This window comes from Rana temporaria, chromosome 5 (assembly GCF_905171775.1).
Source record: "Rana temporaria chromosome 5, aRanTem1.1, whole genome shotgun sequence".
Classification (NCBI taxonomy): domain Eukaryota; kingdom Metazoa; phylum Chordata; class Amphibia; order Anura; family Ranidae; genus Rana; species Rana temporaria.
Window position 1 is genome coordinate 213,615,493 of NC_053493.1, and position 25,882 is coordinate 213,641,374.

Below are 25,882 nucleotides of genomic sequence, written 5' to 3' on the forward strand. Positions count from 1 at the left end.
GATGCTTCTGTATGATCTGTAACTGCCATGGTGCTGAATATGTGATCAGTTATGACACCAGCCATTTGATTGTTTGACATTTTGGTTGCAGAAACAAGTAAATGTGTCAGTTAGCAATTCTGTCATTCTAGGAATGTAATATTTTTGAAACTGTTAAATGGAAGGGTTTAGTTCCGCTTTATGATTTACTGCTGCTCAGGGGCACTGGGCTTCAGCAAAATGGCAGTCTCCAGCAAGAAAAAAGGAACAATGCTGGATGCAATTTTCAGCACACACAAATATTTGTAGCATGCGAGAAAATAAAACACTACACCCCTAGTCATGCCCTCTGGTCATCTAACCAAAATCTCCTCCACAACCCCAAGACCCGCTACAAATCTAAAGGAGACCGAAGATTTGCAGTCCAAGGGCCACGGCTATGAAACGTTTTACCCATGAACATCCGCATGGAAGAAAACCATCGGGCCTTCAGGAAAAAAACTTAAAGGGGTGTTCCAGGCTTTTTTAATGTTTATTAAAAGTCAGCAGCTCCAAAAAGTGTAGCTGCTGGCTTTTAATATACAGACACTCACCTGTCCAACGGTTCAGCGATGCGCCGGCCGTAGCTCCGCTCCTCTCCGGCCGACGTCTTCATTCTTAGTGTGGGCACCCCGGCCATGACAGCTTTCGGCTTCACAGCCGGGCACTCACTCCGCATGCGCGAGCGGCGCTGCGCACTGTGATTGGTGAGGCGATCGCCTGGGACCTGTCACGTGTCCCAGGCGATCACCTACAGGGAGGGGCCGATGAAGGCGATATGACGTATCGCCTAGGCGGTCCCTGGGCGGAAGGAGGAAGTGGGACAGGAAGTCCCACTCCTCCTGAAGCCCCCCCCCCAAAAAAAAAGTACATGCCAAATGTGGCATGTAAAGGGGCAAGAAGTGGATTAGGCGGAAGTTCCACTTTTGGGTGGAACTCCGCTTTAAGACTATAGGCGTGCACACAGGGTGTGCCCAGGCACACCCTAATCACCCCATGCAGCACAAATTCCCCCTACTGCCCTAGCTCCTCCCCTTTCCAGCGCTTCCAGCTTCCCGCTTCCCTCCTCTCCCGCCGGATGTTGCTGTGGGGATATTTGAGTGGGGGACGGGGCTGGTAAATATGTAATTTACTGGACCATACCCTTTCTGAATGAAGATATTGAGTGATTGGTAGTGTGTGTTTGAGCTTTGGGGTGCACACCCTAATGCAATTGGCCGTGCACACCTATGCTTAAGACCTACCTCTTCTGAAGAAACAGTATGATTCTGGATGCAAAAAAGCGCCTTGAGGCGACTTAGTTTAAGGTGACCAGATTTTTTAAATGAAATCTGGGGACATATTTTTTTTTTTTACTAGTAATGGTGGCAATCAGCGACTCTCTGCCCGTCGCCGCCCACCTCACAGCCTGTCAAGTCTCACTCTCCGGGCCCCGGCTACTACTGGATGGGGTGCGGAGGAAGATCCCTCTACCAGGGAAGGCAAGAAGATAAACAGGCAGGCGGCTGGCCGGGACTTGAGCCAAGGCAGAAGAACATGCGAGTGGAGCTGAATGGTCATGCACCCGAAACTGAAGAAATATTCCCTCCGCTCCGACCAGCACATGATCATCAGAAAGGAACACAGATAATGTAAAAAAATACACCCCCCCTAAGCTAGTAGGAGCGGCGGAGTGGAGGTGTGTAATTCAGATTTTTTTTTTCTATTCTGCACTGACTGTCTTTAAAATTGCCCCAGCCCCTGTTCAAATCCAATCTGGGGACAAAACCCGGGGACAGACTTGGTCCGGGGACAGTGTCCTCAATCCGGGGACTGTCCCCTGAAACCGGGGATGTCTGGTCACCCTAAGTACGGTAATCGTTGCCAAAATCGGGACTGACAAGTGGGAGTCAGAGCAAGCTTCATTCCCACAGCTCAGTGTGAACCTGGGCTTAAAGTTCTGAATAAAGTTTCACTTTAAATCTTGCTGTTTGGCGGGGAAGAAATAAACAGTCATTTTTATATGTTGACTGGAGATGGATCCTGGATGGTTACACGGTATTTACCAAAGCCACCAGCAGATGGCAGGCGCACCTTATACTGATTGAATTTCCCACACCCAAGATGGTCGCCAAAGCTTCATGCTTGCATTGGGCGTGGCCGGATATAGGAAATAGTCTATTGTGAGGCCGGAAGAAGGAAGTGACATACGGAAAACGTGACAAGTGGCTGTAAGTACTTGGTGTGTGTTGTGGGGATATTTTAATGTTTGCAAATGACAGAACTGGATACACTGTACATTATGCAGATAGGCGTTCACAGCGCTGAGTGCGGGCCATGGAAAGCTGTGTGATCTGTTAGTACACTATACGGGTGACGTCTGTATTCATGGATCCTTCGGTGTACAACATGCTCCAGTATTCCGTGATCAGCTACAAAATGAAACTGGCAGGCTATTATTAAAGTGTAAGCTCCCCTTGTATACATGTGTCTGGTGATTGCAGTCTGTCCTCTGATCTCATCAGTAGTGGAATAATAATTCTTCCTGCTCTAGAGATTAGACCAGTGTTTCTCAACCTTTTTACCATCGAGGAACCCCTGGCAAAAGGTTTGAGATTTCAGCGAACCCCTAAAAGTGCGTTCAGATCTACAGCTCATGGAACATTGGTGTGAATAGCGAGCTGTGATATAACAAAAAAATATTTTTAAGAAATAGCATTAAATAGAAATATTAGAACTTACCTATTTTATGTGAAACCTGTGTGGTTTTTCTTCTGAAACACACACAATACAGAGCACATAGCACAGTACAGGGCACACAACCGGGTATGGTACAGGTCACTCAACATGGTACAGGTCACATAGCAGGGAATGGAGCACACGTCAGGCTACATGTCACACATGGAATCCAGCACACGTCAGGGCACAGGGAATCCAGCACACATCAGGGCACAGGGAATCCAGCACACATCAGGGCACAGGGAATACAGCACACATCAGGGCACATGTCGCACAGGGAATCCAGCACACATCAGGGCACAGGGAATCCAGCACACATCAGGGAACAGGGAATCCAGCACACATCAGGGCACATGTCGCACAGGGAATACAGCACACATCAGGGCACATGTCGCACAGGGAATCCAGCACACATCAGGGCACATGGAATCCAGCACACATCAGGGCACATGGAATCCAGCACACATCAGGGCACAGGGAATCCAGCACACATCAGGGCACAGGGAATCCAGCACACATCAGGGCACAGGGAATACAGCACACATCAGGGCACATGTCGCACAGGGAATCCAGCACACATCAGGGCACAGGGAATCCAGCACACATCAGGGAACAGGGAATCCAGCACACATCAGGGCACATGTCGCACAGGGAATACAGCACACATCAGGGCACATGTCGCACAGGGAATCCAGCACACATCAGGGCACATGGAATCCAGCACACATCAGGGCACATGGAATCCAGCACACATCAGGGCACAGGGAATCCAGCACACATCAGGGCACAGGGAATCCAGCACACATCAGGGCACAGGGAATACAGCACACATCAGGGCACATGTCGCACAGGGAATCCAGCACACATCAGAGTTCATGTCGCACAGGGAATACAGCACACATCAGGGCACATGTCGCACAGGGAATACAGCACACATCAGGGCACATGTCGCACAGGGAATACAGCACACAGGGCACATGTCGCACAGGGAATCCAGCACACATCAGGGCACATGTCGCACAGGGAATACAGCACACATCAGGGCACATGTCGCACAGGGAATCCAGCATATGTCAGGGTACAGGAGTTTTTTAAATACAGAGTAGCACGGGAAGCAGCTGTAATAAGAGCTCTCTCATAGCGTGATCCTTCCGGTCGGCCCCTCCTTTCCACCTGTCCACCCCAGGCGCTCCAATATGACATCACCTGGGGTGGACGGGAGGAAAGGAGGACAGGCCGCAAGGATCGTGCTATGAGAGAGCTCTTATTACAGCGCTACTCTGCATGCTGGCCGAGACTCTATTTACCCGTCAGCTGTCTGATGGGTAGATTGCGGCGGAACCCCTGGGGACTTTTTGCAGAACCCTAGGGTTCCGCGGAATCCCGGTTGAGAAACACTGGATAAGACGAATGGGGGAATTCATTACAACCCTTCCTATACTGCTCTGGCTGTTTCACATTGAAGCTCCTGTGTGAAATTAGAAACAAAGCTCTACCAACTGTTTTGGCGACACATGCAGCAGATTCAGGTAGTCCTTAGCGATTCCGCTATTAAAAATTAATGCTATTACTGCATCGGATTAAAAAATCTCTCCAGTTCATAGATATATAATTTTTTTTGTATTTAAAGGGGTTGTAAAGGTTCCACTATTATTTAAAAAAACAAACATGTCATACTTGCCTCCACTGTGCAGTTCGTTTTGCACAGAGTGGCCCCGATCATCCTCTTCTGGGGTGACCCACGGTGGCTCTCGCGGCTAACCCCCTCTGGGAAGCGCTTTCCCATGGGGGGGTTAGCTTGTGGGCCCGCTCACGTGCCATACAATTGGCATTCATAGCCACCAATTGTGTGACTCGGCTCCGGCGGCCGCGTCTTTGGATGTGATTGACAGCAGTGGGAGCCAATAACTGTGCTTCTATCAATCATCCAATGAAGAGCCGACAAGACCTGGGGGAAAGCAATGTGGAATCACGCCCACGGAGATTCGGGGGTCAGGTAACTAAAACGGAGGCTTGGGGGCAGTCATGACTGCAAGGTGTTTTTTCACCTTAATGCATAGGATGCATTAAGGTGAAAAAAACACCCCTTTAACCACTTAAGGACCTTGCCTGCTTTTCAGATTTGGTGTTTACAAGATTAAGCCCTGGTTCACACTGGGTACGATTTGGAACGATTTGAGATGCGATTTGACATGTCAAATCGCATCTCAAATCGGCGGCAATTGTCGGCAATGGCACTGTCCTAATCAGTGCGACGCCGCATCTGCGATTTCAAAAAGTAGTTCCTGTACTACTTTTTGCGATTTCGGGCCGCGATTTACATTAAATTGCGGCCAAAATCACGGTAAAATCACACATTTTACCGCGATTTTGAATTCGCAGCAGTGTGAACCTAGGCTAAAACTGTTTTTTTTGCTAGAAAATTACTTAAAACCCCCAAGCATTATATATTTTTTCTAACACCCTAGAGAATAAAATGGTGGTCATTGCAAGCCTTTTTTGTCACGCCATATTTGCGCAGCGGAAAAAAAAATCACTTTTTTGAATTAAAGAATAAGACAACAGTAACGTTAGCCCATTTTTTTTTTTATATTGTGAAAGATAATGTTACGCCGAGTAAAATGATACCCAACATGTCACGCTTAAAAATTGCGCCCGCTCGTAGAATGGCGTCAAACTTTTACCTTTAAAATTCTCCATAGGCGACGTTTAAAACATTCTATAGGTTGCATCTTTTGAGTTACAGAGGGGGTCTAGGGCTAGAATTATTGCCCTTGCTCTAATGATCGCAGTGATACCTCACTTGTGTGGTTTGAACACTGTTTTCATATGCGGGCGCTACTCACGTATGCGTGCGAGCTCGTCGGGACGAGACGCTTTAAAAAAAATGTTTTTTGTTATTTTTATTTATTTTATACATTTTTACACACACAAAAAAAAATGGGTCACTTTTATTCCTATTACAAGGAATGTAAACATCCCTTGTAATAGAAAAAAAGCATGACAGGTCCTCTTAAATATGAGATCTGGGGTCAAAAAGACCTCAGATCTCATATTTAGACTGAAATGCAAAAAAAAAAAATTGTCATTTGAAAAAATGACAAGAAAATGTCCTTTTAAGAAGCATGGGCGGAAGTGACGTTTTGACGTTGCTTCCGCCTTGCTATGCTATGGAGATGGGTGGGGGCCATCTTGCCCTCACTCGTATCCCAGCCGAGCATGAGGAAGGACCCGATCGCCTCTCCCTCCGACGATAACGGTGATCTTGCGGCAAATCCGCCGCGGAGACCACCGTTATCGTTTAGAGGACTGCTCACTGAAAATATGGATATCTCGGTTGTGGGTCCTTAAGTGGTTAAGGTGGAACTAAATGTAAAATTAGAATTATGATCAGGTAAGTTTAATTACAGAAGAGACATGCAATGGGTTTATTAAGACTGGAGGATTTAGAATCTGGTGCAGCTGTGCATGGTAGCCAATGGGCTTCTAACTTCAGCTTGTTCAAAGCGGAGTTCCACCCACTTTTGAGAGGTGGTCTTAAATGAAAGACCACCTCTCCACCCCTCGTTTTTGGATGATAATTTTTTTTCTTTTTTTCTCTTTGAAGTACAGCCTGTACTTTCGATCTATCCGGTTTGCGGCGCCGAACGTCATATCCTCTTCAGCGAGGCCCTACCCCCCGCTGTCTTCTGGGTCCTGTGTGTCTCCCAGTAGACAGTCGGCTGTTCACAAAGCACCGCGCACATGAGCAGTAGGAAAGGGGCAGTAAAGACGGAAGGCTCCACTGCCTGTTTCCCTTAATTAGAATGGCGGCGCCTGCACCTGATCCGATGGACGGATCGGCCTCGGAAGGGGCGACATCGTGGGTGCTCTGAACAGGTAAGTGTCCTCATTAAAAGTCAGCAGCTACAGTGTTTTGTAGCTCTGACAATAAAACCTGGAAGCCGATGGGTTTTAATGCAGAGCTGCAACAGGTTTTGCGCTCTCCAGTTTTAGTAAATCCACTTCAATGTGTCTTCTGCAATAAAGTACACTTATCTGCCTATTCGTAATCCTCTGCAGAATGTACACTAAGCTGGACATGCACAGCTCAGTTTACTTTCTGACACACTGCCAGTGGGCTGGGATGATTGCACTTCTGCGCTGGCCAATCAAAATGGCCAAAGATCAACACCCAGAAGAACCTGGAGAAAATATACCAGCAAGGGACCTCGCAGGTGTCAGACCAATGGAACTAAGGTACGTATCTGTGCCTTTTATTTCTGAGAAGTGTTGGATAGCAAAAAAAGCATGCAAGCAAACCAACATACTTGCCTATATGGCTGCAGCTGTCCCTGACCGGCTCGAAGACTGAGAAATGCGCAATCGTATGACTGCTAATCCCTCAGTTTCCGGTCTTCACTGAGCAGAAAGTGGTCGACTATCAGTAACTGGCTCTCTGCTCTGTCACTCCAGCACTAACTGGAGTGCCAGGTAAAGGAGGGGGAGAAAGCAGCTGGCTCAGCCTCTCAGGGGCATGCTAAGAGGCTGAGCCAGCTGCTGGTCAGGCGTCGGGATGGATCCTTACAGAGCCTGGACCAACTCGGTGGTTTTAGTTGACAGCGGGCTTTCGCCTGCTGTCAACTGAATTTGGGTCACAGGAAGAGAAGCATGGCCAAAAAAAAAAGCTTTAGCTATACCTCCTTGTTTAAGACCAACTAAGTTGTCATGCAGAGATAGATTGATTGCCTGTCCCCATCTGTCACTGGTTGTTAACCACTTAAGGACCAGCCCATGTACATATACGTCCACAATATGGCACGTACAGGCACATGGGCGTATAGGTACGTCCTCGCCTATTAGCGGGTGGGGGGTCCGATCGGGACCCCCCCCGCTACATGCGGAGGTCGGGTCCGCTCGGGGAGCGATCCGGGACCACGGCGCGGCTATTTGTTTATAGCCGCTCCGTCGCGATCGCTCCCCGGAGCTGAAGAACGAGGAGAGCCGTGTGTAAACACGGCTTCCCCGTCCTTCACTATGGCGGCGCATCGATCGCGTCATTCCCTTTATAGGGAAGACACGATCGATGACGTCATTCCTACAGCCACACCCCCAAACAGTTGTAAACACATACTAGGTGCACCCTAACTCCTACAGCGCCACCTGTGGTTAACTCCCAAACTGCAACTGTCATTTTCACAATAAAGAATGCAATTTAAATGCATTTTTTGCTGTGAAAATGACAATGGTCCCAAAAATGTGTCAAAATTGTCCGAAGTGTCCGCCATAATGTCGCATTCACGAAAAAAATTGCTGATCGCCGCCATTAGTAGTAAAAAATAAAATAAAAAATAAAAATGCAATAAAACTATCCCCTATTTTGTAAACACTATAAATTTTGCGCAAACCAATCGATAAACGCTTATTGCGATTTTTTTTACTAAAAATAGGTAGAAGAATACGTATCGGCCTAAACTGAGGAAAAAAAATGTTTTTATATATGTTTTTGGGGGATATTTATTACAGCAAAAAGTAAAAAATATTGCTTTTTTTTCAAAATTGTCGCTCTATTTTTGTTTATAGCGCAAAAACTAAAAACCGCAGATGTGATCAAATACCACCAAAAGAAAGCTCTATTTGTGGGGAAAAAAGGACGCCAATTTTGTTTGGGAGCCACGTCGCACGACCGCGCAATTGTCTGTTAAAGCGACGCAGTCCCGAACTGTAAAAACACCTTGGGTCTTTAGGCTGCATATTGGTCCGGGGCTTAAGTGGTTAAGGATGCATTCTGCTTGTGGAGAGGTGTTGCAGGCAAGGTGCACTTAGATGTAGGCAGATGTAAGGCTAGTAATTATTTTTCCCTGGAATGTGGCAACTTGGTAGCCTGATAGAATTGTAATATTGTATACAAAATTGTTAGTGTTTATTATAGAAAGCTCTGAGTATGCTTAACATTTTCTCTGTGATTATTAGGCCTCATTCACACGTGTTTTACATAACCATACACCCTTGCATGGGGATGTATTGGTGTTCTGTGCCTGTCTCCAATGTGTCAGTGCTGGAACCTAAGCAGTCGGTCACTAGACCAAAACACTGTTGTGTGTCAGCGTAAAAGCATTAATGGTGAGTGTACCCTGTCCGGGGAGTATGGGTTCCCAGGAGACACTATTGCCTTGCCCTGAATGCCTCATCTTTTTATTGTTTTTATACCACTTTATTTGCTAACTAGCCTAAAAAGGAGTAGGCTATCTAGTATGAAAGCATGGTTTGCAGACATTTAAAAAACTCCTGTGGTTTGTTTTTCAGCAGTAAAGAGCCTTCTTGGTGACCAAGTTTTGCAAAGATGGCTTCCTACACCTGCATTACCTGCCGAGTGGCCTTTGCAGATCCTGATATTCAAAGAGCACATTACAAGACAGATTGGCACAGGTACAATCTGAAGAGGAAAGTGGCTGACATGCCTCCAGTGACAGCAGAGAATTTCCAAGAACGTGTCCTGGCCCAGAGGGCTGTGGTAGAAGAGCAAGGTAAAGAAACGGCAACCTACTGCACTGTATGCAGTAAAAGATTCTCTACGTTCAATGCCTATGAAAACCATCTGAAGTCCAAAAAACACCTGGACTTGGAGAAGAAGGCAGCACAGGCAGTCACAAAGAAGGTTGAGATGATGAATGAAAAGAATCTGGAAAAAGGTTTGGAGGCAGAGAATGTAGACAAGGATGCCATGAATGCAGTTATTCAGCAAGCAATCAAAGCTCAGCCCTCTATGTCTCCTAAAAAGAAAGTCGGCACTGCTCTGGATAGTGACATGGCTTCTATCGCAGAAAAACAAGAGCCCAAAGTGAGAGCTAGACCTGAAAAGCCACCCAGATTGCAGTGGTATGAACAGCAAGCAAAGAAATTGACATCTAAAGAGGATGATTCTGATTCGGATTCTGTGGAAGATGAAAAAGGTAATGCAGAAAACAGGTCATTTATACAAACTGTTACACCAGCAATAAAATAGTGACCCTTTCATCACAATCGGTTAGTATAAGGGACCATGTCAGACTAGCAATTCTGTCGCTGGCAAGAACTCGCCAGTGACTTGGTCGCTATAGTAAGCATGGTTGGAAAAATATTTGCCTACTTTCATGTGCTGCTTCATTGACAACTGAATGAGTAAGACATCACTCCCTCGCTGGCAACTTATATTTTGCAGTGAAGAAGGGACACATGGAAGTAGGTGAATTTTTTTGCAAAAATGTCACTGGCACTGACAAAATGGCTAGCCAATCTGACTACCAGGTTGCTGAATCCCCAATTTTCAATACAAATATCATTATTCTTTAGAAAGCAGGGTAGCAAGCAGACAACAATTTCAATGCTTTTTTAGGAACGTTTGATTTGCAAATGTGACTTGTGTGTTAAGACCACTAAGTTTGTCAGTTTAAGAAAAGGAAAAACTTAATGCAGGGAGCATAGACTACCTTCTGAGTAATTCACGTTCCATCCAGACATTGGGGTTGATTTAAAAGGCAAATATAGTGTGCACTGCACACATGCAAGGGAAAAAAAATAATAAAAAAATCTTCATTTTTGCTTGCACATGATTAGATGATAGAAATCAGCAGAGCTTTCCATAAATGTCGTAGATCTAGAGCAATTGCACTTGCAGTGCACAGTATATTTGCCTTTAGTAAATCAACCCTATTGCTGTAGTGCACCAATCTAATGCACCACTATATGTAATTTGGTGATCCTGGAATACATCTGCTGATAATGCTGGAACACCCTCCTCTCGGCTCACATAAAAAGCCTGATATCTAGCTCCTGGCAGTAGAGTAAAAGTTACTGGGGCATTAAAATAGACATGTTGCATTGCCCTTGCATGGGAAAGCACGGGCTGATTATGATTTCTGAATTTAGTACATCTTTTAGATTTAGTCAAATCTCTGATTGTTTTCTCTTGTTCCTTGGAATTGTACTTTATGCTTTTATCTTTTTTGTTTTTCAGAATGGGAGGACATGGAATCGGAAGATGATGCAGACAGTGATGAGGATGAGGGGATGGAAGAAGATTTAGCTGTTGAAGGCAGTTCTGCTGCTGTAGCTGATAGCACTCCTCCACCTGGTGCAATCCCTGTCACAGAGTGCTTGTTCTGCTCCCATCATTCCCGCTCACTGTTGAAGAATGTTGCCCACATGACCAAAGTCCATAGTTTCTTCATTCCTGACATAGAGTATCTGCAAGATCTTCAGGGTCTCTTTAGCTACTTGGGTCAGTGTTCAGGAAGCTATTGAAATGTAACAAAATAAAAGTTTAAACTGGGCGATTGTATACCAATCTATCACGCCTCACTAATAACTGAACTGTTGAATGGTATGTTTACCTTTTATACAGCTAGGGTCACTGCTAGAACCTGTGAAGCGAAAATATAACCAAATAATATGCGTAAAGCCCAACTCCAGCCAAATTTTGTTATTACTTTTGAAAAACACAAGGAAGAATTGGAACTGGTCCGGTTTTTATTGCTGTCTGTAACCCCACCAGGGAGATTTTTTTCTCGCTTCAAGTTGGGTAACGCAGCAATTAAGAAACCTGACTTAATAGTAAGAAGGGTTGGAACCTGCTAGTTGCCATCTGTGTCCTTGTAGCAGACATTCTAATAACCTCCTGTGTGGCCCATGGGAATGGCAAGGAGAATCTTTCCTTCCATGGAAGCAGTAGTTTAAGCCTGACTGATGTTCTAATCCTCCTTCCAAGGGTCCAATACTGAAAATACAAGCTTTAGTTGTAATTGAGCTTAAAAAGCTATGTGGATTCCTTGCAAAAGCTGTTTTAGCCACAAGGATTTTGGTGCGTCATGTAACTCTTTTTAGTTGTGTTCACTGTGTTGTGTGTTTCCTGATTTTTATAGGTGAGAAGGTGGGTGTTGGGAACATATGTCTCTGGTGTAACGAGAAAGGAAAGTCCTTTTACACCACAGAATCGGTTCAAGCTCACATGGTTGACAAGAGTCACTGCAGGCTCCTCACTGATGGTGATGCTGCCCTGGAGTTTGCAGACTTCTATGACTTTAGGTAAGAAACAATCACAAACTGAGACTTTTTTATTTATTTTATTTTTTTATTTCACGGATTCGTATTATGTTACCTGTTTGTTCTGTTACATGGGTGAAATATAAATGGGTACCAAGAAATAGTGCGATTTAACACTGATAGTTTATATTTATATTTTTAAATAAAATCTACCGTATTTTCCGGCGTATAAGACGACTTTCTAACCCCTTAAAATCTTCTTAAAAGTCGGGGGTCGTCTTATACGCCGGTAACCTAACCTTACCTTATCCTAAGACATGCAGAATCGCGGCCGTACGTTTTTTCAAAAGCCGCGCCTCCTACGTCTTCTGTTCCATGATAGGCGGAACACTCAGCTTCCCAGGAGGCACTGTGTTCAGTGTTCGCCTATCACGGAGGCCCTCTCGTCCTGTGTTTAGTGTCCGCCTATCACGGAGGCCCTCTCGTCCTGTGTTTAGTGTCCGCCTATCACGGAGGCCCTCTCGTCCTCGGACGAGAGGGCCTCCGTGGTAGGCGAACACTGAACACAGTTCCTCCTGGGAAGCTGAGTGTTCTGCCTATCACGGAACAGAAGACGTAGGAGGCGCGGCTTTTGAAAAAACGTACGGCCGCGATTCTGCATGTCTTAGGACAAGGTAAGGGCTTTAGATATACTTTACCGAACAGTGGAATAACTGATTTCCAAGGGCAGAAAACCCCCCAGGTCTGCTCAGCGAGTCTGGCATGTAATGGGGCACAGTCTGGCATGTAATGGTGGCACTGTGAGGCGAGGCATGACTAGTAGGAAGGGGGTAGTCTTATACTGCGAGTATATCCCAAAACCAACATTTTGGCTGGAAAATTAGGGGGTCGTCTTATACGCCGGCAAATACGGTATTCGATTTTTCTTCAGGTCGACTGAAAAAAACCTAGCAGATTACTTCCATACTAAATGTACGAATCCCCGCTGTGCTATTGCATTCAGACAGCTGCTGTCAGAATTCTTAACCACTTCCCGCCCAGCCTATTGTCAAATGACGACTGAGCAGGACATTCGTTGTTCCGGGTGGACGTCATATGACGTCCTACAAGAACACTCCACACACGCCGCCTCACGGTTCACGCTGCAGTGCCATCTGTCACTGGCTGTGTCCACTGGGCACAACCAATGACTGATCAGTGGATCGGCCTGCTGCTTGTACTATGTGAACAATCACAGCAGATCACATGACAGTTGTAAACAATAGATGGTTTCCTTTCATGCCACTTATTGTATGCAATTATGTTACTAGCTGTGACCAATCACAGCTAGATCACATGTTACAGACAAAAGGAATATATTGCATAAACTAGCAAGTTATCAAGACAAATGCAACTTGCAGGGTTATAACCCTTCTTTACTCTATCCACAATGAAAAAAAAAGTTTTTAAGTTTACTTTAACACATCCTCCTATTGTTTTGATGGCCTGGCAGTCATACTAATAAGTATATAGTTCAAGAAGAATGTTACCTATAACAACTTGATAATAAATAAAAAATCTTCAGCAAGTAACATACATCCCACATTAATAATTATCCAACCAAAATGAGTGTGTGTTTCTATTTTGCTGAAGCCCCGTGCAACAGTAAGTCATGAAGCGGAAACAAACCCATTAGTTCCTAACTGTCACATTTGCTTGTGTCCTCAAGCAACCTGTCAAGCCATCAAATAGCTGGTGTCATAAGTGGCTGTATAGAACATTGTTTTCCTTTGCATTAACATTGTTACAAGCTGATAAAAATCAGTAGCACGGGTAGGTTACTAGAGCACACGGGAATATTTACATTCTGCTTTCATTTTTGTCTTTCTACTCTGAGCTGCAGTTCCTGTGCATATAACTATTCTTGTCAGTATATTGATTTGTTTAGGATAAAGGACCTTCTTAACAAGCGATGAGATCAAAAGTACAGGAGTGTTTTTCTTTTTCTTCTTCTTTTTTTTTTTTTTTTTTTTTTTTTTTATAGGACCATCAGTGCTTGTCTTATGTAGTGAAGAGTGTTCTCATCAAAGCCAAATGCATTAATGCTAAGGGCCATATGATTGCTAAAGATTTACCTACTAGGAAGGCAGAGGCTCTCACTTTTGCTGAAGTCATAGCAGTGCAGGTGAGAGAGGCTAAAGAGAAGGTATGAGCTCCGGCATGTTCGCACAGTTCACGTGCAGAGCCCGCCAGGAAGTCTGCATGGCGCTAATCACAGGCAGGGAGACATTTCCCGATGCTCGGCTGCAGAGATCGGGAAATGTCTCCCTGCCTGTGGTTAGCGCAGCGTCGCGCAGACTTCCTGGCGGGCTCTGCACGTGGACTGTGCGTCCACGCTGGAGCTCATCCCTACTGAGGAGTAGGTGTTTAACTTCCAAGGTACTTGCTTGGGCATTGCTTCAGAGTTTCTGTTCATGGCTGCTCAACAGCTGTGCATTATAGCTGGATAAACTGAAACAATTTAACTGCATGGTTAGCTTTGGCGTGTCAGCTGGTTACATCACAGTCTGACTTGGAAACTGCAGGCTTGTTGTGCTTCTGCACAGTGTCCTGCTGTTATCTTTGAAAGCAGAACTGTGAATGTGTGTCAGTGTTAACATTGGTCTGAATTCATGGATACCATTGACCGAGCAGGATTAGCATAAGCCACTTTACAAAGTGCTAGTATATACCATAGGTGGCTGCATTTTGAAGTTCTAGACCTGCTCACACATACTAGGGCCCATTTAGACAACAAAACTGTTAAATACTAAGCCACTGTACAGGTAGAAGTTTGTTTCTGTTGTTAAATTGATAATTTTCCAGGGTATTAATGGTGAAGAGTGCAGTGGTTTTCCTCTCTTGGAGCCTGTAGATCCAAAAATCAACCCCACTAAGGTAGATCTTGGACCACAGTATGTAAATGCCTTGCCCTTAAAGGGTCACTAAAGGAATTTTTTTTTTAGCTAAATAGCTTCCTTTACATTACTGCAGTCCTGGTTTCATGTCCTCATTGTTCGTTTTTGCTTTGATGTTGCTGTAAATCCTCTCTGTTCTGGACACTTCCTGGTTGTCTGTTTCCTGATCACCACAGTACTGGGAGATTTCTCACGGTGGTCACTAATCAAGGAGGTGTGATTACTGTGTGTAAAACGAAACTGGATTGGTGCTGAGGAGTTTTAGACAAAGTATCACTGCTCTCTATTGGCTGACTGCCCTCTAGTGGCTCTCTGTACATCAGAGAACCAGGAAACAACAGCAAAAACGAAACTAAACTGAAGGCACATCATATGATTGGTTTTAATCATTTTTAAAAGGAATCAGTTAACTATTATGTCTCTATACCCTGTAAACAGTCATTTCAGCTAAAACATGTTTTTCCTTTAGTGACCCTTTAAACACAAATTGAGGGAGATTTGCTAAAACTGGTGCACACAGAATCTGCTACAGCTGTGCATAGTAACCAATCGGCTTCTAGGTTTTAGCCCTCGTTCACACTAAACACTGCTTTGAAATTGTGTAAGTTCATCTGAACTCACACAATTTCAAAGCCGCATTTCAGTCCAACTTCGCGAGCGACTTGAAAGACATGCACAGATGTCTATTAAAATCGCCCCCGAAGTCGCAAAAAGTAGTGCATGAACAACTTTTTGGAAATCTGTGTGGCGCCACACCGTTTGGGGCACTCCTATAGGCCGCAATAGGCTCTGATTTGACTTGTCAAATTGTGCAGATGTGAACTGGGGCTTCAGCTGAACTGAACAAGCTGAAGTTAGACTCTGATTGGATACTATGCACAGGTTCACCAGATTCTGTGTGCACCAGTTTTAGTAAATCTCCCTCATTTATTTATAGGTCTAGGGCTGTGTAGATATCATCAATGTGCCCTGTTGTATTAACAGAATATTGATGTGTAACAAATTGTACATAAAATAAAAATGTGCTAACATCTGAGTAGGTGAATACAAGAGCAGTGCTTAGTGAGAGTACTCTGAGCGTTGCCTACTTGCATATTATTGGATGTGGATTGTAAGCTGCTTGTAGAACCGTGCAGCTCATTGAAAGAAAGGTTGTAAAGTGTCATTGTGGTGTAAGGAGACGACCAATACTTTAAAGATTGGTTCTGAGTATTCACTACGCATGCTTGATGTGATTAGAGCGTCTGTCTGTACAATAGCGAAACCTGATAACCAGTGTCCCTGGTTACTGATGAGCTGTCAGGAAGCAATTAGTGAGTTTGTTTTTTTCACTGGAGACTTGTTTGCTAAATGATGTTGACATTCAGGAAGGACTGTGTTGGTCCCTTATGAACGTTGTTACAGATTGCAGACTGGATTCTTCACATCTACATACGGCAAACAGATTAGTTTAGGCAGTGTACACTTGGGCTTCAACTGGTATAACATGTACACAAGGCTTTTAAGAAGCATAATGTTTTCTTGCAGCTTTTAAAGCGGCCTTCATTTCTAGTTTGGGATGTTTAAATTGGATCTTAATGGGCATGCTGGCTGTTATAGTACAATCGCTCCCCCCCTTTCCATGCGGGAACCTTTACCTTCTGCTCCTCTGCTCTCCCAGTGCTGTCTCCGCATTTCAGAGAGCCCTGCACACCAGTGGTGATAATTGGCAGCTGTGGATCAGAGCTGTGGCAGTGCCAGGAAAGTAGTTGTCTAAAAGGGAACACAAGGCTTCTGCCCACTTTCATCTGCTTGGGGAAGATTTGTGCCTGTGCCATGCTGACAGAGCTGGCTGTAGTGGAGATGGCATTCCTTTGGGGGATTTCTTACTGACTGAAACCAATGTCGCCCCCACCCTGCAACAAACTGATTTTCTTCTTCATACACTGCTTGCTACCATACATTAACACTGGCCACTGCCATTCCCTTTGCATTCATCTCCTACACACCCTGCATATTTTTTTTCCTTTTTAAAGCAGTATTAAAGGAGAAATCCAGCCTGAGCTTTTTAGGCTGGGCTTCTCTTCTGGGTCACAGGAGTGCAATTCGCTTTGCACTCCTGTTACCCGTTTTTAGCGGAGAGCAGTCTGATGTCAACTCTCTGCTGACGTCACTGCCATCAGTCGGGGGCAGCGTGTCATCACGACTTCCAAGTCTGGATCCGCCAGCTGCCTAGATTGATGGCAGTCTTAGCACTGAAAAGTAGAGCAGAAGTGATGCTGACAGTCGGCATCACTCTGCTCGGGGAGGAGTGAGAAGCGAGCCATCGGTGGTGTTCAGTGGCTCGGTTCTCAGTGCAGAGACACTGATGCTGCATCCACCGAGGTAAGTATGAATAGCCCCCAAAAAAAAACAACCCCAGACTTCTCTTTTTAAACCACAAACCAAAAATGTAATCTATTGCAGCTTGCCTATCATTAGATATGTGTTTTCTTTTTGTGTAAGACCTTCACCTCTGTTTTCACTTGGTGATCTGGCCAGTAAGACCCTTCTGTATTAGTCCCCCCACTCTGGTTTAAGAAGCACAGGGGGCACAGCAGCATTGTCAATGGGGGGGGGGGGGGGTGTCATGTTAAATGTATCAGCAGATTTAGAACCACCAACACATTGAAGCCAAACTTAAGCTACATCTTTATAAGCAATTATTGGAAACGATTTTTTTATTTTAATTTTTTTACTTTTTGGGATGAAGACTACATAAAAGAAAGCTAATCATTGTAACAGCCCTTGTTAAATGGGTTGTCTCATCTCTCTAACTTATGCATTTGCTGGAGAGCTTGTTCCTTTCAAAAACAAAAAGCCTAAAAGGAAACTAATGCGGCCACCACACAGTAATTAATGGGTTGTATGTCTGAGCATTTTACTATAATGGATTGTTTAGATACCTGATGTGATTTTTCACAGCACAGTAATTCAGGCATTTATCTAAGAATTACTTTTTTGAGGGGCTTGTGTAGATCGACACATTATGCTTTGAGGTGCATTCAGCCTATATTCAAGACCCGTTTGAAAAGTTTTCTGCCCATAATTTGGTCCTTGTTATGCAATGAACTTGCTATGTTATGGTTTAAGTACAATAAAAAAAAATATTCCAATGTGTTAGATTTGTACAGGTTTATAAAGAGGTCATGATTTAAGGGAAAACTCTCTTCTAATAGGTCCAGCTACCCAGATCACAAAGAAAAAGATGATGTGGAAATGGATGACAGTGATGTGCCCGATGAGAAGAATTTTGAGTATGATGAAGAGACAATGGAGCTGGTACTACCATCAGGTATTAATTGCATAGTCACAGCTTGTTCATCAGTAATTCATTGTTCTTGTTTTAATATAATTGTCTACCAGCAAGTATGTACAGCTACATTATAGTTACATAGTAGGTGAGGTTGATAAAAAAAACAACCTCCGAGTCCAACCTATGTGTGCGATTTTTATATATCGGTATTACATTGTATCCACCGCCTATGGAAGAGAATTCCACATCCTTGCTACTCTTGCAGTAAAGAACCCTCTACACAGTTTAAGGTTAAACCACTTTTCTTCTAACTTTAATGAGTGGCCACGTGTCTTGTTAAACTCCCTTCCGCAAAAAAAGTTTTATCCATATTGTGGGGTCACCAGTATGGTATTTGTAAAATGAAATCGTATCCCCTCTATAGAGAGAATAAGTTCAGTGCTCGCAACCTTTCTTCATAACTAATATCCTCCAGATCTTTATTGGCTTTGTTGCCCTTTGTACTCTCTCCATTTACAGTACATCCTTCCTAAGGACTGGTGCCCAGAACTGGACAGCATACTCTAGTTGAGGCTGGACCAAAGTCTTGTAGAGCGGGAGAATAATTGCTTTATCTCTGGAGTTAATCCCCTTTTTAATGCATGCCAATATTCTGTTTGCTTGCAGCAGCTTGGTATTGCATGCCATTAGTGAGCCTATCATCTATTAGGACCCCCAGGTCCTTTTCCATCCTTGAGCGCTGATCGGGAGTCGGTTGATAGATTTTTTTCGGCAATGTCTGAATGGCCGGCTTCTGTCGGACCAGCTGCAGTACACACAGGTCGAATGTCAGCCGGTTTATACTCAACCGGCCGATACTGCCTGACATTAAGCCCATGTGTACGGGGCTTCAGTAACCTGGAAATGTGATTTAAAAAACGGAAGACAAATGGCTGTTAAATTCAAGAAAATTTATGAAAGACCAAGAAAAATCTCCAGTAGGCTAGTCAGACAGGTAGGGCTAAAACCTCATAATGCAAAGGACCAGCAGAAATGTTGAGCAGTGTTGCCTGTACATGCAAGATCAGCATAGAATAGTTAAGACAGGGGTTTGGCAGTGTAGTCACTGTAGATCTCAGGGGGGACATGCAAGGAAATAAAAAAAACAGCATTTTTGCTTGTATATGATTGGATGATAAAAATTGGCAGAGCTTCCTCTCCTTTTAGATCTTCCCCTCAGATCTAAACTACTGCACTTCCAAGTGCACTTGCAGTGCAAAGTGGTTTTGACTTTAGTAATTCAACCCCAATACCCAAAGTTTTCAACACAGTACAAAAAATGCCCCTTTTTTTTAGTATGCTAAGGACTATTGTCTGAGATGAATATTGGATGCTGGCAGTCACTAAACAATTTTGAAAAACAAAGCAGCATTTCAAATCATTGTTAAGCATTATAGTTGATCTGTTATATCAGCCAGTAACATAGTGAGCAGGTAGAGGGAAGTTTGTGTGAACAAATCCTGGAAGCTTAAGGGCCCTTTCACATGGGGCCGATCAGTAATGATCCACCTCCGTGTGTCCGTAAGCTCAGCGGGGATCGATCCGTATATCCCCGCTGAGCCGTCGGATGACAGGGCGGTCTCCGCTTTCCCCTATGGAGGGATCGGATGAACACGGACCGTGTCCGTGTTCATCTGATCCGCAGACGGAAGAAAAAATAGGACATTATTCCATCTGCAAAATCGGATCTTTGCGGAGGCGGGTGATTACGGGTGTCAGCGGATGTTTATCCGCTGACACCCGCAATCACATAGGGACCAATGTATGTCCCTTTTTCATCCGCAAACGGATGGATGAAAAAGCGGACATACGGTCCGCGCGTCTGAAAGGGGCCTAAGGCAATCGGTGAAGAAACTGAACAGCCTGGATATCGCAGCAAAACTGTGATCCAAACATACCGTAATCGCCTGTAAATTTACTTTAAAAGGGTAACGCCATTTTTTTATGGGGAAAAAATCTAGCAACAAAAAAAAAAATTAATATAGAACAAATTTCCGTTTTCTTGTAGCACAGAGACAAGTAGGAATCGGCAGCAGAGCTTTAGTTAAAATCCCCGTACACTGTACATTTTATTTTATTTATTTATTTATTTTTCTCAACAAAAGGGAAGTTACTCTTTAAGAATCCAGAAAACATGTTTTTTGGACAGGCTTCAGTCCTTCACACTCCTAATTCCTCATTTACACCTGTGAGTCATGTGCATTTCAGGTGTAGTGCATAAAAAAAATAAGGCCGTCTTTTATGCGCTGTCATCGAAAAGCACATTCTATGGAGTTCAGTGGCGATGTAGCTATAAAAAATGTGCCTTAACCACTTAACCCCCCCGGACCATATTGCTGCCCAAAGACCAGAGCACTTTTTGCGATTCGGGACTGCGTCAATTTAACTGACAATTGTCCTTTTTTTTCCCACAAATAGAGCTTTCTTTTGGTGGTATTTGATCACCTCTGCGGTTTTTATTTGTTGCGCTATAAACAAAAATAGAGCGACCATTTTTAAAAATTTATATTTTTTTACTTTTTGCTGTAATAAATATCCCCCAAAAATATATAAAATTTTTTTTTTTCCTCAGTTTAGGCTGATACGTATTCTTCTACATATTTTATTTAAAAAAATCACAATAAGCGTTTATTGATTGGTTTGCGCAAAAGTTATAGCGTTTACAAAATAGGGGGTATTTTTATGGCATTTTTATTATTTATTTTTTTTACTAGTAATTGCGGCGATCAGCTTTTTTTTTTGGTAAAAAAATCGCTAATGCGGAAAAACGCTAATAAACTTTGTTGAAAGACTCACTGCAAAGCTACTGGCATTTTTATAATGTTATAACGTCCAGTGTGCATGAGGTCTAATGGGCAGGCTGAACTGCGACATTATGGCGGACACTTCGGACACTTTTGACACATTTTTGGGACCATTGGCATTTTTATAGCGATCAGTGCTATAAAAATGCATTGGATTACTATAAAAATGCCACTGGCAGGGAAGGGGTTAACACTAGGGGGCGGGAAAGGGGTTAAGTATGTTCCCTGGGTGTGTTCTTACTGTGGGGGGGGGGGGGGCTGGCCTCACTAGGGGAAACCACTGATCTTCTGTTCATACATTGTATGAACAGAGGATTAGCATTTCCCCCCCTGACAGGACCGGGAGCTTTGTGTTTGCACACACAGCTCCCGGTCCCCCCTCTGTAACGAGCAATTGCGGGTGCCCGGCGGCGATCGCGCCCCCGCCGGGCACCCGCACGGGAGTCACGGACGAGCGGGGGGCGCACACGCGCCCCTAGTGGCCGCTAAGAGAGCGGACATTAATGTACGGGCCGTAGAATGACAGCGGCTGGTCGGCAAGTAGTTAAAATGCCATGCACCAAAATTACACCACACTGATGTGAACCAGTGCATAAGCTGGAATTTTAGTTAATGTTTTTTGGCAAACCCCAAACCATCTTCTTTTAAACCATAAGCATTCATCGAGGGGTGGGGGAGCCGTAAAGCAAGACTGTATTCAAGAAACATTTCTGGCTGTAATTTCTACCACAGGGATATTAATAAATATTAAGTTACTGGGCATGTCCAAAACTTTGAACCAGCTACATTTTTATGGCTCATTTTTTTTGCCAATTTGTGAATTTCCTCAAATTGTGGTTCAAAAATAAACAAAGATGCCTATTGATTTCTATAGGTGACAAGAATTGTTTGTGTTGGCACCCTTTTCATCCATAAGTTTGCCATGATTGTTCCCTGCAGAGGTTGTGTTAACTTATTTCTTTTGAAAACCTATGTATGATGAACACACATTCGTATACTGTATGTGTGTCTGCAATACAGTGTTTCATAAAGGAAGAGACTAGTAGTAATAAAATAGAGAGATTATGGATACAAGGCCATTAGATCTTAATCCTGTGCTTTTTACTGGTGCCAATGATTGGTGCTACGCCAAACGGTGAAATGTGCTGACTAGGCAGGATTTCTAAAGCTCCAGCTATTGATTTAAAATTAAAGCAGGGTTAATTTTAGCAGCGATGTAACATTAAGTATTGATTTTCAGGTTGAATAAAACCTACATATAGAGAAAAAGGGGAGAAGATGGCATGAGACAGAGATGATCTATTATAGCACTAAATGAAATGAATGAGTTTATATACTGGCTTCAAAACGCTGCAACAGATCAATATTGCCCTTTGTGATGTAGATTAGTATCTTTAACACATTTTCTAATTGTTTATCTATCTAGCAGGTGTCGGTACATTGCCAATGATATTTCTACTTATTTAGGAATATACATGTGTACTCTCAGTGCAGTTGTGAGGAAAAGATTACACTGTTATGCTTTGCAATACATTTTTGCTGGATAATGCAATTGAAGAAAAAGTATTGATTTTTATAGGATGTTGCCAAAAGCTTACATATCCTGCACAATGGATAGAGCTCAGTTCCACCAGTGATAACATGAATTTTAGCAACTTTTTACAGTATCCATCGATTAAGTGTAGTCTATTAGATTTTGCCATCATTTTCAAAGCTACCAAATAGTTTATTTTATGTGATTTGACAGTTACAAATATATTTGTATATTTTATGTGATTTAGCAGGTAAATATATTTGTAAAATACACGTGACTGCACATAAAAATAACTTTGCTATGAATCCTGTTGCTCTGTTTGTTTCAGTTTTGGGACCAATGGGGACTGATTGTGAAATTTTTGCAATATTTTTCTGTCTTTTGGAAGACCAAAATATATGCTAATAAAGCCGAGGTGTCTGTACATGCCATTAGGTAGGAACTCTGACAACAGCTCTAAGCTCAGATGAGCAGTCCAGCAGACCACCTCACCTCTTTGATGCCTACACATGCATGTACTGTATACTAATGTCTTTGAATCTGGCCAATGTAGGCATTAGCCTAAGGCTGGCCAAAACACGGTTCAAGACTTTAAGGCCTCATGCACACTGGATGTTTTTACAGCAGCTGTTTTTGGCAGACTTTTTTTTTTTTTTTTTTTTCTTTACAGTCTTTTAAACTCTCCAATTCTATGCTATGTTTCCATGCACACATAGGCTATCGGCAGTTTTGGGCAGTAAAAGAAAACCCCAAAACTAGTGGGTTCAGAGACGTTTTTCAGCTGTAGAAATGCAAGATTGCTGATAAATGTCGCTCATCAGCGTTTTAACGTTTTTGATCCATTGAAAAAAAAATGTCTTCAAAGGAAAAAAAACGCTAATGCGGAAAAACGCTAATAAACTGTGTTGAAAACCTCACTGCAAAGCTACTGGCATTTTTATAACGTTATAACGTCCAGTGTGCATGAGGTCTAATGGGCAGGCTGAATGTGTCAAGTTGATCGATCAAGTTGGGTACAACCAGCCTGCCGGATTCTCTTTATGATTATGGCTTGCGACTGCTATAGTCCTGGTCCTGGCAGGAGTGATATCGCCCTGTCGGCAAAATTTTGCTCCCCCCCCTGGGGGGGGGACTAATCTGAAAAAAACCTGACAATACGTAATAAAGGCAAATGCCTTTGCTTGGGCCCCCAGCATCTGCCCCTTACTATAGGTGATGGTGACATCTGGGCAGGCCAGTTATTGCAGCTTCCATATTTAATTTTTTTTGCCTACTTTACTATTACTCTTCAAATGTGGGTCTCAAGTCAAATGGATGCCTAAGACCATTGATTAGTAAGGCCTATTGTTGGTAAGTTTGTCTGCTTCCTAAAAGTGTATAGTGCAATTTTTTGTTTTTTTGTTGTTGGCAAGAGTAAGGAAAGGCTAATGCTTCTGTTGGGTTTTCTCTATCTTTGTACCATTGGGGAAAGTACCCTTAATTTTATGCGGTTGAACAGATCATTTAACTACTGGTTTTGTAACATGCTGCAGTTTACGCTTTTGAACAGAACCCATTAATTTTGTTTACAGGTGCTAGGATTGGTCATCGCTCATTGATGAGATACTACAAACAAAAGTTTGGATTGTCCAGAGCCGTGGTTGTATCCAGAAACCAAAAAGCGGTGGGCCGAGTCCTACAGCAGTACAAGGCTTTGGGATGGACTGGAGGGACTGGTAAGTTTATTGCAACAGCAGGAGTTGGAAACTGGCTAAACCTAATGACATTTATCAAGTGCAATAACATGGCTATTTGGGACAGCAATAGGAGCAGCTTTTGCTGCATTTAAAGTGCTTCTAAAGCCTCAAGGTTTCCTACCTTCATGCATTCTATACAGGAGCCCCCACCCCCATAGTCTTATCTGAGCCCGATCTGGTCCAGTTATGTGCACAGGAGCGGCAGTTCTCAACGCTGTCTCCATCCTCATTGAGCAGATTGATGGTAGCAGCAGTCCTTGGCTCCTGCTGCTGCACTCAAATGCTGTGACAAGGGAGAGCGGGCTGTGTCGCTTTATCAAAAGACAGACTGGGTGGCTTGGAACGAGCCTGCACAGGTGCCCCTATGGAATGTGGCTTTCCATGGGGGCACTAACTGAAGAGGAGGCTGTCTGGAGCACCGGCTGGGAACCCCAGAAAAGTAGGATCTGGACTGCTCTGTGCAAAACCATTGCACAGAGCAAGTAGGTATAACATGTTTTTTTTATTTTAATAATAATAAAAAAGGGTTTAATGTTACTTTGCGACTGCCCCACATAGATACAGAGCAGTCGCCCTGCCGCAGTATATCTAGTATGTGATCTGATACTTCTGGGTGTGGGGCGCACCGCTGGCGACCCACTTCTGCTGTGATATAGACACATCGGGTCCCCCTGATCCGTCTGGAGATCAGCAGAACGGCAGTCTGCCTGTGTAAACAAGGCAGATCGCCGTTCTTTGAGAAGGGGAGACCGTGATCCTGTGTTTCTGCTAAGCAAGAACACCTGTAGTATTTTTATATAAATAAATATAAATATTACGTTGCACTTTGTAATGGCTTTGATTTGACCTTCTCTAGAAAATATTGTTTTATCACATTCTAAATACATTTTATAACTGTTGCCTACACAGGTGGTATCTTTCAGCATGGTCGTGATATGCAATATATACAGAAGATGAAGTCTAAATGGATGTTAAAAACTGGAATGGCTAATAATGCTACAAAGCAAATGTATTTCAGATCACAAGTCAGATTTTAAATTCCTATTTCTTTTTTTTTTTATTGTATAGAGATTGTGATTGGCATTGGATTAAACACTTAATTGCTACTGTTACAAATTGTCAACTGTTTACCACTTGCTGCATCTAGTGGTTATCATTGAGAGTTGGGCCAAGTCATTGGGTATTCGCCAGAGGAAGCTACATATGCAACAGTGCCTTACTAAATCTCCTTTACGTACTAGTCATCACCAACTGCACTACCAATGAGTATATTAAGCAAGCTATAGTCGTCCTTAAAGTGGAACTGTACCCATAACAACTTGATTAAAAAAACATTTCTTTTAGAAAGGAAGATACATTCCACATTAATAATTATGCTACCAAAATTTGTGCGCTGAAAAATGCCTCCAGCATTGCTCCTTTTTCTTCTTGCAGGAGTCTGCCATTTAGTTGAAGCCTAGAGCCCCTGAACAGCAGTAAATCAGAAAGTGGAACTAAACCCATCAATTTAATGGTTTCAAAAATGGTTACATTCCTAGAATGCTGGCTTTGCAAACTGTCAAACCATCAAATGGCTGGTGTCGTAACTGATCACATGTGCAGCACCATGGCAGTTGCAGATCAAACAGAAGCAGCTTCCTTGGCTGTAAAGCATAGGACTGTTTAATTTCACTTTCAGGCTGTCAGAAGATCGGCCTCTACAAATTCAGCAGTACCTAAAAATGGAGAGGAACTGAGCATGTGCAGAGCAGGATGAGACAGTGTATTACTGGATTTTAAACAGTATAGGCACTTATTTTTAATGTATTGCATAGCTATACCTG

At 43.5% G+C, this 25,882-nt stretch overlaps 1 protein-coding gene across 2 annotated transcripts; it reads left to right on the plus strand.

Moving 5' to 3' along the window:
- The first annotated feature begins 2,123 nt into the window (after positions 1-2,123).
- On the plus strand, positions 2,124-25,175 carry ZNF622 (zinc finger protein 622). Of its 2 annotated transcripts, none has more exons than XM_040353539.1 (7): positions 2,124-2,228; positions 9,022-9,668; positions 10,712-10,975; positions 11,616-11,778; positions 17,870-17,985; positions 23,895-24,038; positions 24,969-25,175. In XM_040353539.1, exons 2-7 carry the CDS (start codon positions 9,059-9,061, stop codon positions 25,094-25,096), a joined length of 1,425 nt encoding a protein of 474 aa, XP_040209473.1. In that variant the 5' UTR covers positions 2,124-2,228; positions 9,022-9,058; the 3' UTR covers positions 25,097-25,175. The 2 variants fall into 2 exon arrangements, with proteins under 2 accessions (XP_040209473.1, XP_040209474.1); XM_040353540.1 differs by having other exon boundaries at positions 2,132-2,228; positions 9,025-9,668.
- Positions 25,176-25,882: the final 707 nt, after the last annotated feature.